This window comes from Sceloporus undulatus, chromosome 5, assembly GCF_019175285.1.
Source record: "Sceloporus undulatus isolate JIND9_A2432 ecotype Alabama chromosome 5, SceUnd_v1.1, whole genome shotgun sequence".
NCBI lineage: Eukaryota > Metazoa > Chordata > Lepidosauria > Squamata > Phrynosomatidae > Sceloporus > Sceloporus undulatus.
Genome location: NC_056526.1, coordinates 14,570,564 through 14,586,977, shown reverse-complemented (window position 1 = coordinate 14,586,977; position 16,414 = coordinate 14,570,564). Strand labels below are relative to the sequence as shown.

At 38.9% G+C, this 16,414-nt stretch overlaps 1 protein-coding gene across 17 annotated transcripts in view; it reads left to right on the top strand.

Moving 5' to 3' along the window:
* PLEKHA5 (pleckstrin homology domain containing A5) overlaps positions 1 to 16,414 on the top strand; it is a 216,570-nt gene that overhangs the window by 168,300 nt on the left and 31,856 nt on the right. For 9 of the 17 annotated variants that reach the window (XM_042466696.1, XM_042466702.1, XM_042466697.1 and 6 more), the window contains 4 exons: positions 7,346 to 7,814; positions 9,888 to 9,974; positions 13,756 to 13,875; positions 14,683 to 14,736. In XM_042466696.1, the coding sequence (XP_042322630.1) occupies positions 7,346 to 7,814; positions 9,888 to 9,974; positions 13,756 to 13,875; positions 14,683 to 14,736 (730 nt within the window). The remainder of the gene's footprint in view (positions 1 to 7,345; positions 7,815 to 9,887; positions 9,975 to 13,755; positions 13,876 to 14,682; positions 14,737 to 16,414) is intronic. The other 8 variants (XM_042466706.1, XM_042466701.1, XM_042466708.1 and 5 more) reach the window with 6 other exon arrangements.

The following is a 16,414-nucleotide window of genomic DNA, read 5'->3' as shown; positions in this document are numbered from 1 at the left end:
CCTTACCCTAAATATTTACAAGTAGATGGTGTAACAATTATACATGAATTCTGTCTCCTAGAAAGACTGTTCCATATTTATCTACTGTATCACCCAGCTCTCCTTTCTAAGTAGACAGCTTTTCATTAAGAGGCTAAGGTGGACTCTTCCCCTAAGTATCTGTCAGACTCCCCACTTCTAACAGTAAAATCCAATAGTGTAGTTCCACCACTAACTTTCCATGAAAGATGAAGGTATTTCCACCCTTGCTGAACACAATAATATCCAGAATCCACAAAACAGATACACCTTCATCGGGCAAACCAAAAAAGCACAAAACTCACCATGCAATCTTTCGAAGTTCCACTGGCTTCATCAATCAAAGATGTTAAAAATCATACAGTACAGGAGGAAAAGAAAAAACAATAGTGTTAAAGTCACAGACCTACATTTTATCAAGATGCTATTTTGGTTGTCATTTAAGATGATCTAGAGACATATCAGTACAGGCAGAGGACATCCCTCACTTTGGATGTGCGGGTTCTGGGAAACAAAGAGTCATAAAATTTCAATGCAAGATCATAGAATCATAGAATTGGAAGAGACTGCAAGGGCCATCCAGTCCAACCTCCTGCCTTGCAGGAAATCTCAATCAAAGCATCCCCGACAGATGGTCATCCAGCCTCTGTTTAAAGACCTCTAAGGAAGTACACTACACTCCGAGGGAATTTGTTCCACTGTCGAACAGTCCTTACTGTCAGGATGTTCCTCCTAATGTTGAGGTGAAATCTCTTTTCCTGGAGCTTGCATCCATTGCTCCGGGTCCTAGTCTCTGGAGCAGCAGAAAACAAGCTAGCTCCCTCCTCAATATGACATCCCTTCAAGGATTTAAACAGGGCTGTCATATCACCCTTTAACCTTCTCTTCTCCGGGCTAAACATCCCCAGCTCCCTAAGTCATTCCTCATAGGACATGGTTTCCAGACCCTTCACCATTTTAGTCGCCCTCCTTTGAACATACTCCAGTTTCTCAACGTCCTTTTTGAACTGTGGTGCTCAGAACTGGACACAATATTCCAGGTGGGGTCTGCCCAAAGCAGAATAGAGTGGCACTATTACTTCCCTTGATCTAGACAATATACTTCTATTGATGCAGCCTAAAATTGCATTGGCCTTGTTAGCTGCCACATCGCACTGTTGACTCATGTTCAATTTGTGGTCTACTTGGACTCCCAGATCCCTTTCACACATAATCTCGTTCAGCCAGGTGTCACCCATCCTATATCTGTTCATTTCATTTTTTCAACCTAGTTGCAGTACCTTACATTTCTCCGTGTTGAAATTCATTTTGTTAGCTTTGGCCCAGCTTTCTAATCTATTAAAGTCATTTTGAATTTTGATCCTGTCCTCTGAGGTATTAGCTACTCTTCCTAGTTTGGTGTCATCTGCAAATTTGATAAGTACGCCCCCAATTCTGACATCCAAGTCATTGATAAAGATGTTGAATAGCACTGGGCCCAGGACAGAACCATGTGGCACCCCACTGGTCACTTCTCTCCAGGATGAAAAGGAGCCATTGTTGAGCACCCCTTCGGTTTGGCCAGTCAACCAATTACAAATCCATGTAAGTTACATTGTCTAGTCCACATTTCACTAACTTGTTTGCAAGAATGTTATGGGGAACCCTGTCAAAAGCCTTAAAATGCAAAAAGAGGATACAGGTGAATTAGTATCATTAAATTTCTTTGAATTTTATTTTGTTTTGTTTTGTTTTGACTTGTACATTTCAGATCTTTGGCATGTAGTTCTTGTTCTCATGCCAATCATGGGACATAGTCATGCTGAAAATCAGGTAGCCACAGACTGATCTGAGGTTTATATTTATGTTAAACTCATGCAAACAGAATTGTCTTGTAGACCTCTCTAGCACCATCTTTGTTTTTAATGCAGCATGAAAACTTGACTACATCCAAGCTTTTATCCACTTCCTTGGCCCTTTTTCCAGTTTTAGTGTGTGGGAGGAGGGGGATTATAAGTTAAAATACTTGTGATAGAGAAGAGTATACATGCACATAAACAAGATAAGCTGCTTGTGCAGTTACGGCATATTACCCTATTCACGTGTTAGCATCTGTTAGCAGCTGTAGTTAAAAGAAGCATGGCTTGAAAATCAGCTGTATTGATTAAGTTTGCTAAAAACTTTATAAGCACTGAAAAATTAAAAGCCTGATGGGGTGAAAAAAGAGAGGCTGAACAGTTTCTAGAATGGAAGATGTTCTAAATACAGTAGTCATGTTATGAGAATATAAGAGTGCCATGAAAGGGCAGGTATGTATTTTATGAAGTACCAGTTTTTGTATTTCATAAATGTCTAAAAGTTAGGATGTGTATAAAGGCTTACATCCCTTTCCTCCACCTTAAACAAAATCCCTTCCCCTTCCTTTTCATAGTTAACTGTGGATTATATCCACATTGATATTGGACACTAGTCACGATTACCTTTAACCAGAATTTGAAGTACAAACCCTTTATGTAAAACATCTTTAACATTAACATCTGTGCAATAATACTGAACCACATTTCACCAGAAAAAAAGACAAAGAAGAAAATTGCATATAGGAGGGGAGGAGGGAAATGGTCACAGTTCCATCCCATTCTTGTCATTATACAGTGTTAGATGCCTCCAACTTATGGTATGTAATAAAATACATCACATAGAAATGACTAATTTGGGTACTGCAATAGAAAATTTCATCACATTATATTTGCATTAAATGGCTTATGTTTTCAATTTGAAGGAGGATAGGAACTGTGAATGTATCCCATTTGAATTCTTTTTTAGCTTTTGTCACAGCATTATTACATTGGCTGTGTTCCAAAACAAACTCATTCCATTCTAGGAGTTTTATAATGGCCAGAGCTATTAACAAAACATTAACTGGCAGGATCCAAATCCTCTTGATCATGGAGAACATCTTGTTAGTTAAATATGGATGAAATTGTTAACACAAGCCACATACTTGGAAATGATGGCTTTGCTTAAAGCTAATTTGTTAAAGAGAAGGATGGTGCTTATGCCACTGTTTAATGCGTTGGGATAAATGAGGATTTTTTTTTTCTGTACACAATGTTGGTATATTAAACTAAAGTAGTATCATGCTAAAGACAATGTAAAGAAAGGGTCGTAATTTCAGAAAAGCCAGTAAATACAAATTGTGAAAACCTACCTCCTCCCCTCTACCTAGCCACTGTCTCTGCCAAAAAATAGCAATTGCCACTTACATCTGATTCTCAAAAATGTTTAGCAATTGGTTGTAGGTATGTTAAGGATGGCTCATTCTTGTGTGTATTTTCCTACAATATTTCTTGTCTTTTACCATAGGTCCAAAACACACTGCAGGAATAATCCACTTTAACTGCCCTGGCTCAGTACTAGGGGCCATGGGAATTGTAGTTTATTGTGGCACCAGAGCTCTCTGACAGAGAAGGCTAAATGTCTCACAAAACTACAGTTCCCCAAATTCTCTAGCATTAAGCCAGGCCAGTGAAAATGGTCTTATTTCTGCAGTGTGTTTTGGACCGTAAAGTTAGCTTGTAAACTTGAAAATAATGGGTTTTAAACTGATACATTTTTAAATATCCAAGGTGTCTTTCAGAGATCCAGGTTCCTCAGCAAACATGACCATTGGGTCTTTGTTCAGCCGTGTGATGACAACCTGTCACATTTCACACTGCCTCCCTTCCCTCAATAGCCATTCACTGTATCCAGACCATGAACATGAATTTGCCTGCGTTTGAACTGCTATAGGAGCACATTTTCTTTGGAGAAAGACAAAAACAATAACCTATGAGCAAATAATTTGCTACAGCCAAAAAGATGTTAAAGGGATCTAGGCAAAGAGTTTTCTTCTCTCTATAATCCAGCTTCTTCATTATCAACATTATTGTCATCATCTCCCTCTTACATTTTAAAAACATAATGCTGTTTTCATTTAAGAACATGAAGGAAATTAGACCTGCCTGCTGCGAGAAGGCTTTAAACAAGGGCTGAATGGAAGCTCAGACTGCTGCTTGGATTGTTCTCTCGGATATGGCCTTGATGTCTTTGTGCCAGAGAGTCTCTACTCTGTTTAGTTTTCTTCCCTGAGCACAGGAGAGGCAGACAGAAAAACGATAGAATATCAAAAGAAAAACAGTAGAACTATCAGGGACATTTTGTGTACCTGAAATAACCGTTCATGTGTTAGGAATCAAGTAAAATTAGTCATTGTACCGCATTGCAGTGCATGAATTTTGTATATATATTCACGCGCGCACGCGCGCACTCACACACTTCTTTTATGTTCACTGTGACACACTATGCAGAGCAAAAATATTAGGCCAGAGGGAGGAGAATGATTGGCCCATTATCGTTCAGTTTGTGTGTGTGTGTGTGTGTGTGTTGAACTCTTCAAGAGTTTCCAGAGCACTGCCATTGTATGGAATCATGATAAAAGTAAGAAACACCAAGTAAATTACATTAGGTTAGGTTTAAAAAACAGTAGTGGAGTGGACAGATACTGGTCTCAAATCACCAATGATTTCATAACTAAGTAAATACAGCTACATATTGAAGAAGCGCTCATAATTATTAAGCTATGTATTGGTGGCAGGGGCAATAGTTGAGAATTTTAGAATGAGGAAATTTGTAGGAACACAAACCAGTAAATGGCATAATGAGTCAGAGATAGACCACTCCTCAAGATGGAGTTATTTCTTTAGCTGTCTATCCTTAGCAGACAGACCTCAGACACCTCATGCACATACAATATATACTCAACTATCAATCAATCTCATGTATAAGTCAAGGGCAGGTTTGGAGACCAAAATTATGGATTTTGACAAGTCGAGGGTAAAACTTAGGATCAAGTAACAAAGGATGTAAAGGATGAATCAAAGGAAAATGATGCCAAGAACTTAGAAAATTCCAGCAGACATTAACTGTTTGTGCTTATCCTAAAGGCAGGATAGATGAGAGAATACAGGGAATCCATGCTTCTTTTTGGTGCTCCCAGGGTGGACTAAGCTCTCGCCTTTTACCACTCTATTCAGAAAAGGGGATGGCTCCATATATATGAGTTAAAGTATTACTTACACTGAGTCGTGGATAAGTCAAGCCAGTTTTTGTGGGTCAATTTTTTGACTAAAATTTCTAGACTTGTAGCTGAGTATATACAGTAGTAGTTTGAGTCCAGGTTATCTAAAGGATCACCCTCTCTTGTACAATTTGCCTTGTATGCTCAGGTCCTCTGAGAAATACTTGCTCCTACTGACCAGAACTTGACTGGCAATGGTTCCCCAGAGAACTTTTTCTTCTGCTACCCCCAGACTGTGGAATGACCTGCCAGAAGTGATTTAACAGCTGCAAATGCTGACTATTTTTAAAACAGCATTAAAGACATATTTTTTTCTGGCAGGCTTACCTAATTCATTTTAAATCATGATTTTTCAATTTGTATGTGTGCTCTTATAAATGTATGTTAATGGTTTTATAATATAGTCGACTCTCGGTATCCGTGGACTTGCCATCCACGGATTTTAGTATCTGCGGGTGCGAAGCCTGCGTTGTCCCCAGTGGCGGTATGTGCACATGGCTGTGCTGTCATTAGGGGCAAAGGGACTTCATCTGAGGGCCACAAGTCCCAGGAGGAGTAGGACCACCAGGAGATCCAGGACTGTAGCCACCCACCAGGAGCGGGATGAGGTGAGGGGAGGAGAAGGAGAGCCCAGTGGTGGTGGCAGTGGCACCTCCATGCAGGGTGCGCTTTAAGGAGAGTGCAAGGTGCATGAACAGGGGTCCGGGTTGGTTGGTTGCTTGCTTTCTTGCCTGGGGTCAGCCAGCCCTTCCTCCTCTTCCTGGTGAGTTTGTGTGTCTTTCTCCCTCCTTGGTCCCTCTCCCCCAGGACCCTTCCTCCTCCTCCTCCTCCTCCCCCCTTTTGGGAGTCTTTAGACCCCTGATCCCTGGCCATGCGCCCTGTGCTGTTCACTCTCCTTAATGCATGCCCTGCACCCTCGCTCTCCACCTCCTCTCGCCCCATCCTGCCCCTGAATCCCCTCCTGGTGGGTGGCCACAATCTGTGGTCCTCCTCCTCCCAGGGCTGGTGACCCTCAGGTGAAGTCCTTTTGTTCCTAATGACGGTCGGCTGTGTGGACGCACCACCACTGGGGACAATGGAACTTGAGCATCCATGGATTTTGGTATCTGTGGGAGGAGAGGTTCAGAATGGATCCACCGTGGATGCCAAGGGCTCCTATTTTATCCTCGCTGCTGTTTAAATAAATGCCGCAAAGTTTGCAAGTGTTTCACAGTTACTGCTGTCAGAGATAAGTGCAAATACTGTTCTCCTTTTTTACAGATGTACGTGTATGTACCTTCAAGTCCCCTGTCAACTTATGGCATCCCCATGCATTTCATAGGATTTTCTTTGACAAGGAATACTCAGAAGTGGTGTGGCCAGTTTCTTCCTCTTAAATATAGCCTACAGCACCTAGTATTCATTGGTGGTCTCCCAACAAAGTACTAACCAAAGCTGACCCTGCTTATCTTCCAAGACCAGACATGGTCTGGTGCTTTTAAGACATTTAGATGGCCAATTCCACATATTCCTCTCCTTGCCTCCTCCATGGTGCAGTGGAAAAATAGGGACTGTTGTCAGAACAAGCAGCACTGGGAGCCTTGTTGCTGATTTAATGGAATAAATTGTTAAACAGGCGATCCAGTTCAGCTTCTTCCAGTCTCTACAGCAAAACATTCTCTCTATTCACATTTAAAAACTGTTTTGTTAGATTTCAGTTACAGGATTTTAACTGTCTAGCTGTGCAATCATTTCCATCTTAAAAATGAAATTTAGATCTATCGACTCTTCACAATTTTCTTGCAGGTAGAGCCTTGCTCTGTAGAAGTTTATGTTTCATCCCTCATTGAATCACTGTATGTAGTTTATTTATACTCTAGACCAGTGGCCCCCAAACTGTGGCTTTAAGAGATTTTGGACTTCAGCTCCCAGAAACCTCAGCCATGTTGGCCATTACTCTGGGGTTCTGGGAGCTGAAGTCCAAAATCCCTTAAAGGGCACAGTTTGGGATCACTACTCTAGATTGTTTTATCATTGTGAGAGCCACAACAGTTAGAAAACTTAACATTTGTATGTTGGGAAAAAGGACTACATTTTATTTTTTGATACAGTGAGTAATGTACCCAAATAGACTAGAGATGCTTATTAACCATAGAGACTGATGAAGGAAGTAGAAAACATTTGTCCTGCCTACTTCCATGGCTACTTAAATTTTGAATAACTGAAAATCATTATTTTTTTTTTTTGTTTCAGTATAATTTCATATCAGACATTACCAAGAAACATGCCAAGCCACCGAGCCCAAGTTGTACCTCGGTATCCTGAAGGGTATAGAACCCTACCAAGGAACACCAAATCCAGGCCAGAAAGCATCTGCAGTGTAACTCCATCTATTTATGACAAAAGCCTTGGGTCAATACCAGCTGATGACAAAAGGAGATCTATGCGAGATGACACCATGTGGCAACTCTACGAATGGCAACAACGACAGTTTTACAATAAGCAATCAACTCTTACTAGACACGGTACTTTAAGTAGTCCCAAAACCATGATTAATATATCTGATCAATCAATGCATTTGATTCCCACATCACCTTCCCATGGTTCAATAGCAGGTTTCCAAGGATACTCCCCTCAGAGGAACTACAGGTCAGAAGTGTCTTCACCGGTGCAAAGAGGAGATGTAACAATTGATCGCAGACATCGGCCACATCATACGAAGGTGAGAGATTGGTTTTCCTGCAAATCTTTTACTGCTGTATGTTTTGCTTCAGTGAGATGCAATATGTAATTGGAACCATTGTTTCCATGCCATTTTGATGCCACATGGCTTAGAAAAGAAATGCCTAAATGTAATGTAACCATTTAAGAAGAAGTAATTAGAAAACACTGTTGTGAAAACACACATATGTTTATTATTTATTTATTTATTTATGGTATTTATACCCTGCCCTTCAGCCCTGAAGGCTGTCAGAGCGGCTTCCAATTATTATTTTTAATTAGACAGTTTGCTGCCCTCAGGCTTACAATCTAAAAGACATGACACAAAAGAAGAAGGGAATGGTGGTGGGAAAGGGGATGAGGTCCAGTGGTTATTCTCTTCCTCTGAGGCCTGGACCAAGGCAGATGGACTGGAGGGAGGGCTCTCTTTCTTCTGGCTAGCCCTGATGGAGCTGGGCCTGCCTGTTCACTCTCTCACAGGCCGAAGGATGACAGTTATCATGGAGGGAGGGCTCTCTTTCTTAAGGCTAGCCCTGATGGAGCTGGGCCTGCCTTTTCATGCTCTCACAGGCCGAAGGATGACAGTTATCATGGTGGGAAGGCTCTCTTTCTTAAGGCTAGCCCTGTTGGAGCTGGGCCTGCCTGTTCACGGTCTCACAGGTGAAGGATGACAGTTATCATGGAGGGAGGGCTTTCTTTCTTAAGGCTAGCCCTGATGGAGCTGGGCCTGCCTGTTCACTCCCTCACAGGCCAAAGGATGACAGTTATTATGGTTGTTATTTTGGCTCAAGGATAGGCATATTTGAGTGAGGATTGAAGAAGACTTATCTGGACAAATTTCACTTTATTCTTCTCCCAGTGGCCATAGATAGTTGTTTGAAGATTGAGAGAAGCAATTAAAATATGATAAAAATTTAATTTAATGTTTCTGTTGGCATAGTGGGAGCTTGAATTTATATTTCAGTTTTGTATTTAAGACCTTGTATGTTTTATAATTATTCACAGATACCTGAGGGAAAATCATATAGCTTTTTGTGAAAGGTTTGTAGATTAACTGCTTACCTGGTAAAATGGGTCAGAATGAGAATCTGGTCTTTTCCCAGCCACTGCTTCTGGGTATAAGAATGGCACAAACAGCAGGTAGTACATGTATCTGCCCTTCCCAATGTATAATAGTATTCATATGTTTTGTGTTTGAGCAAAGTGCTGGTGCTTGAGAAAACTGTATTTAAAATGTTCCCTCTATGAACATATATATTCCAGTTCCCTTTGACACTTTAAGGCAGAAATGGACAAAGTTGGTCCCTGAAGATGTTATTGACCCCTCCTGATTTTCCACTCCCATTTTTTCTGTCCAAGAAAGAAATAACAAATTGCCTTTCTTGGAAGCCTCCAGAATGGCAGTTGAACATTTAAATACATGACAACGCCTACGCCCCAAAACCCAGTCAGCGTTCAACTGTAAAAAAGAGTCCTGTTTTTTAATACCAGCAGTGCATTTCTGTCTACTTCCAGTTTATATTTGTTTTTGACAGTCCTTGTGGCCCCATGATAGTCCCAGGGGCAGTGGATTGGTTTTCAGAACTACCTCATTTGCCTCCCCAGGCCTTAAGTCTATGTCCCATATTGTTTTGAAATCACAAGAACTGAGATTGGTTCCTGAATTTTTTTAAAAAATAAACCTGCATCAAGAGTAGCTTACCTCTCTCAAAGAAAGGTCCAGAAAACATCTGTTAAAACTGTATATAAAGTGGGCATAAACTTTGTCCCACTTTAGTTTCTAGATGCAATGGTTAAAAGGAGCAAACTTAATTGGCTTGTTCTTACTGTAATTAATTAGAAGCCCTATGTTTCCAGACACTGAGACTTCCTGACATTTGTGAGATTCAAGATAAAAGTAATGTTGATTCAGTATATTTGTACTGACAGGTTATTAACTGATACCTTCACTTTGGACACCTTTCACTAAATCTTGGGAAATCATATTTAAAATATCACACTTAACCTTTGATTCAAAAGGCTTTGACAAGCATCCTGAATTATAATGTGCATGGTCTCCTTTTTCTCCCCATAGCAACACGTCTTTGTGCCTGACAGAAGGTCGATGCCAGCAGGTCTGAGTGTACAGCCTATTAGTCCCCAGAGCTTGCAAGGCAAAACGGTGAATGGCATTTTTATATTTAGCCCATCATTTTTTATTTAAGAACAATCTATAAAACATAGCACACAACAGCTATTTTGATAGTAGAGCCTGCGTTAAATGCAGCACCTTCTTTTGCTTGCTTGAATAAGTAAAGGGTTTCTTTCCAAACAGTCAAATTTATTTCAAAACATTGCATTCTGAATTCTGCAAGGGTGTAATCTTCTGCTTTTTAGTTTAAAAATTATTTGTAATAGTTGTCATTTGACCCACATTAGCCCTTCATTCTAGTTACCTCTAGGACAACACTGAGGCTTTTGAAATTTTACTTCTCATTTCACAAATTGACCTATCATTCAGTTGTTAATTCAGTTGTGGCGGGGAACTGCCAGTCACAAGAGTTTTTCACTGTTATAAAATGGAAGTTACTGTTAGAAAATTAGTGCTGTAGGCAGTTTGTTATACACTGTGCTATCTTATGAAAAGTAACTGTCTATTAATTGCACATTTGTATCCATATCATTAAAAGTATTTTACAGTTTACTATCTAAGATCTAGCATTCTTTTCAAAAAAAGGCCTTTTATGCAACTGACTACTTCTGTTAAGTGAAACCTTAATTTCTTCTATGCGGTGTTTTTCTGTTTATTCATAAATAAGGTTTCTCCAAGTGAAATGTCAGTGGATAAATCTCTAAGTGGGATATACATTAATCATTATGAAACCTGTTACTCTTGAAGATACATCTTGCTCCCTCTGCTGGATTTTATCAAACACAGTCACAGTCACTAAAATTGTCTGTTTTTGGCTCAAGAATGCATTCCACTCATTGTTTGTACTACGTTATTCAGGAACTCATGTAGCTCAGCTATAAATATCACACTTGGAGGTCTATTTTAAACCTCCCTGGGTTCCAGTAGATTTGGTGGATCATGAACATCATTTTTTGGATGCTACAGAATGCATCATGTGAACAATATGGCATTTATGCACATGGATCAGTCTATTTGCTCTTGTTGTTGTTATATTTGTTTGTACCTCACTTTCCCCAAAAAATTGGGATTCAAAGTGGCTTACAGTCTAAAAATACAGTACAATTAAAAACTTTTTTAAAATAACAGTTAAAAAGGATGCTTAGAATTACATGTGCAGTGCAGATACCTCTTATCTGTACCACAGCAAACTTTAACTGTTTTGATGATCAAATTCATTTGGAACATTCTGATATACAGTCATCCTTCCATATCCACAAATTTTTTATCCATGGATTCAACATCCACAGCGTGAAAATGTTCCCCAAAAAATACAAATTCCAAAAAACAAGGCTTGCTTTTGCCATTTTATTTAAAGAATGCCATTTTACTATGCCATTGTATTTAATGGTGCTTGAGCATCTGCGGATTTTGGTATGCATAAGGGGTCCTGGAACCAAACCCTAGCTGATAGCAAGGGCCCACTGTGTGTTCTATCTGATTTGCAAGCTATTTAGTTTAAGATCAAGTTTCAGAAGATCATGAGGATTAAGAAAAGAAGTGTGATTACAGTGAGTCATCTGTGGGAACATAAACGAAGCAGTAGAAATTGAGAGTTTATTGCAAAGATAAAAATGTAAGTTTAGAGTGGAAGGGGCTTGCCTGTGGACTGGGAAAGATGTGTGTATGTGTCTGTAAACAGAGAGAACACTTGCAAGCCAGAGCATGTCTAAATTGAGCATAAAGCCAAGTAAAGAATGTTAAAGTAAGAGAGTGATTCTTGAAACTTTCAAGAAGCTAGGATGGGTCCCTCTAATGGATGCTGATGAGAAATTTCTAGTTGGTTATTTATGTCCTACTTAGATTTCTTGATAAATAGTTACATGACCATCTTATTGTGGAACACTTACTGTTTTCCTGTTTTTAAAATATGTAGTTCATTTAGTTCAAGAGTAGAAGGGACCCAATTTCCTATCTTTGTGTGTAGGCTCATGATAGGACATGCCCTGGGCCATAACTTGGTTCTTAAGCAGCTTGAGCTATTCATTTAATTTAATTCATGTTTGGTTTTCAAGTATCAATACTGTAGCTTTTGCTTTTTGTACCTATAAGATAGCTATAAGTTTATTAGGACAACTAATTAATTAGTCTAGAAAAATAAATTGAGATTTATCTTTGAAATAATCCTTTAGAAATAGCTACTGTACTTGTTTTATTACAGAGAAAATAAAAAGTGGGTTGAGTTTTGTATTTACCAGCTTTAATAATGTATTTCTGCAGTGCTGACATTTTATTGTTTTTACCAAAAAAAAATCTTGAGTTTGATTAGATTTCCCAGATATCATAATTAATTTATATAGTTTCTAGTTCTCTTACAACATGTCAGTCAAATTTGGGGATGTACTTCTCAGCTTTCAGTATTCCTGTCTTTAGATTATACAGCCATCCCTCCACATTTGTAAATTAACCATTCACAGATTTAATTATTCACAGATTACTGTATTTGCAGCCACCTCTGTTGCTGTCCTTTTATCAGGGATTTGGGTAACACCAATGTTTCTGAGAGGAAATCAAACTGTTGGGGTGGCTGGGCCCAGCCACTTGTGTGTTTTTTTCACATGAAGCGGGAAGGGTGGATGGGACAGGAGTAGTGTGAGGAAGGAGGGAGCACATGTTCCCTTCCTCACCCATGCAAGCAAGGGGATGGGATGGGAGAGCATGAGGAGAAAGGCTGTGCATGGTTGCACATTCTCTTGTTTGCATTGACATGGGATGCAAAGAGGGAGGGTGCACGTGTTCCTTTGCTCATGGAAGCAAATGAACAAAAGTGCCCCCTTTCTCCCTCCTCCTGCCCCCGTCCCATCTCCTCTCCCCTGTCACTCAAGCAAGTGAGTGAACAACCAAGAGAATGTGTGCAAAGCCAGGCCCAGCCACCCAGTCAATAAGGTACTTTTTTGTGTGTTAGAGTTGAGGGAGCTTCAACTTATTATTCATTTTTCTACTTGCAAGGGCGCCCTGCACCCCAACCTCTGTGAAACTTGAGAGATGAGTGTACTGAATCCTCCTTCCACACATGCATCATGCTAATCTATGGGTTAATATGCTATGCAGGAGCAGTAATAAGTAGCAAGCCTTGGCTTTTACAGCCACACAGTTGTAACATTTAATAACCCTGTAGCTGTTACTGGAGCCCACCCCCATGATTGAGGTTAGGAATTTCGCAGCTTTTACTTTTACTCACTCATAGGCCAAGAACTAATATGATCAATTTCAAACAATTTTCCATCAAAAATCATGGATGGAAGTTGACCTGCTTTGAAAATAGCCAGAGTTCATGTTAACCATAGTTTTTCATTCAGGACCGCAAGACAAATCACAGCTAGGCAAAAGCAAAAACTTATAAACTATTTCTTCCATCTATGTACAGAAGGAAGGGATGGACACATGAGACCAAGGCTTTCAGTAATTTTATCCTGCTCATGTGTATCACACTAAGTAAGCATTGGCTTACCATGATATACACATAAAGTTCTTACCATGCCATCTGAGCATCAAAAACTTTGTAATTTTTAAGATTCTTATTGCTCCCATCTTAATTTAGTCAAATTCTAAACAGAAGTGTTGTGGGATCCCTTTCTTCAAAGCATTGAATGCAATTTGGATGTAGCATAGGCAGCATTAACAAATGCGAGTGTAGATATGAAGTCTTGATCAGAACAAGGATTAACCATATCAGCAGCCTTAACAAATGCGAGTATAAATATGAAGTCTTGTTAAGGACAAGGATTAACCTATTTTCCACTCTTTGGCTTCTCACACGATAATCCTTCAGCCAGAGGAGCTCACGCTGCTGCTTATAAAGCTGAGAAGGCAGCAAGCCGAACTGAGTAGTATCCGGGAACACACTTTAGCACAACTCATGCAACTAAAACTTGAGGCCAGCAGCCCAAAGGTCAGCTATGAAGTAATGTTTGTCATATGCCATCTTCACTAATTTTTAGCCATTCATTAATCTAAGCTTGCATTGTATCAGTGGTGCTGACTTCCTCTAATGTAGCGTTTTAGAGTATCATTCTTTCCTGGCATTTGTGGTGGTCTACTATTAACCCTTTGAGTTCTGATGTGGCAATGAGAATGCATTACAGTCAGTGACTCAGACAGGAATGCATTCAAATACAGTTCACTTTAGCTGAGTCTAAATTTTGTGAATTGCACAGATTACAAAGAAATACAGAGTAGGTAAGAGCAGTAATAATTGTGATCAACCATAAAAATTTCATTTTCTCATTTTTGAAGTAACTTTCAATCAGTATTGAAAAGCAGGAGATGTGCACAGGTGTATCAAAGGGTTTATAGTTGTCTGTGTAAATTCAGTATGACCATTATGGTTTTTGTTCATTTTTGGAATTTTAAGAAATAGCCTTTGTTCCTAAAATTTCTAAATCTGCAACTACAAACTAATGCTTTATTAAACCAAATGGATCTTTGGTTGCATTTTTGCTTGTAGTACTGAAGTAGTAATTAGCTCTTCAAACTGTTAATTTAAATTCAAGGAAGATGCAAAATGTGATTTAATCCTTTCTTGAATTCCGATCATTTTCACAACTGCTTGTGTGTGTGCGTGTGAAAATATGTGCAAGTATAATCTAAAATTGATTGAATTTAAAATATTTAGTTCTTTCTCTTTTCTGACTGACTTTTCCACATCTTTGTATCTATCTTTTTCTTCCCTCCTTTCTCTTTGAATGCTGATTCGTAGAATGAGATTCTTTCTCATCACCTTCAAAGAAATGCCATATATTTGGATCATCAGGTGGGATTCATAGCTTATTCTTGTATGATGTATGTCTAATTACAAGTTGATTCTGATTTTCATCATTAATCTTTTATATTTTAATTCTCTGACTAAAATATTATGAGTTAATAAGAGTGTGAGGTTTTTTTTACAATTTTTAATTGTATGGTTTTAGTTACTAAGAGAACTGATATTTCTTACTGATCTTGTCCTACTACTACTATAGGCAGTCTGATAAAAATAATGTGCTATTTGAGATCCCATATTTGAATAGGTTCAGTCATTTACAATACATGGTGCTTTTAATTTGAAATACAAACTGGATTTTAAAACACGAGTTTTAGAAAAAGATCAGTTCCATCACAATAGTTAACGTCTAGATTTTGCTCACCTTGTCACCACATTCTAAATAAAATACTAACAATATACTTCTTATCATAGTAATCTTTTTCAGAAAATACTTGTTTCCATCACAGAAAAAACTGCAGAAAATTAAGCCTTAAAAATGCAGTATCTGGCTACTATCTTGTATACCTACCCATTTCTTAACAGATGGGTTGAGAGTGCTTTCTACACTTGCCTTTTTCCATTATCTGCATCCTGAAGTTAAGAATACATAATTTTACTTTATGTAATATTCATAATGTTACATGCCATCCATGGCAAATGTGCAGAGGATGGGATATTTGTGCATCAAACAGTAGCACAAAGTTGTGTTTATTGCTTGTTTTTGCTGCCTTATGAGAAAGCTCATGCTTTTTAATTGCTGCAAACACCAGATCTTTTACATTTTAATTTAATATTGTCCTAAAGATAGTTGAGCATTGTGTGAGTCACTATGTGAAGCACATGTTTTGAAATAGGGAATGTGGGACTCTATAAGACATTGGGAATGGTCTGTGAACATAAACGCATATTGTGAAATGAAGTTCACAAATGCCCTGGATTATTTTAACCACGGGTTACAATAGTCACATATAATGATAAGCCATGGTTTAGTCTCCTTTTCTCTGAAAGTGTCCTTAACCAGTTTATTCTATGTATTACCCAAACTTTTAAAGTTTTAGTTTTCATGCTCAGAGTTTGATCTGAATCAGTTAGATTATTATATTTGTTGTATAATAGTTTATGAGGCCGGATTCATGTTAATCTTTGGGTAGACTAAATGTTTAAATCTGATACTACAGCTTCTACCTTTTTGGGTGCCAGGTAATTGTAAGCAAATGAAAAGTATCCATGAGTAAATTATAATTATGGGCCAAAATACACTGCAGAAATAATCCATTTTGACACTGCTTTAACTGCCTTGGCTCAATGCTAGGGAATTCTGGGAACTGTAGTTTGTTGTGGCACTAGAGCTCTCTGACAGAGAAGGCTAAATGTCTCGCATAACTACACAGAATTCCCAGAATTCCCTAGCATTGAGCCAGGAGAGTTAAAGTGGTCTCAAACTGGATTATTTTTGTAATGTTTTTTTTTGGGGGGGGGGGGGGGGGGCCTAGGATTAATTGTAAGACCAACTCAGTATAATCCTGAGAAAGATCTCTTATTCTGTTGTTGCTACTTATAGCCACAAGAAGAAAATGTTAATCTTGGTATACAGACATTTTTACAGTAGTTCATAAAGTTAAACAGGCACCCTGCTTATGCATGGAAATACAGAACATAACGGGGCTGTTTTAAAGGCTTCCTGCTC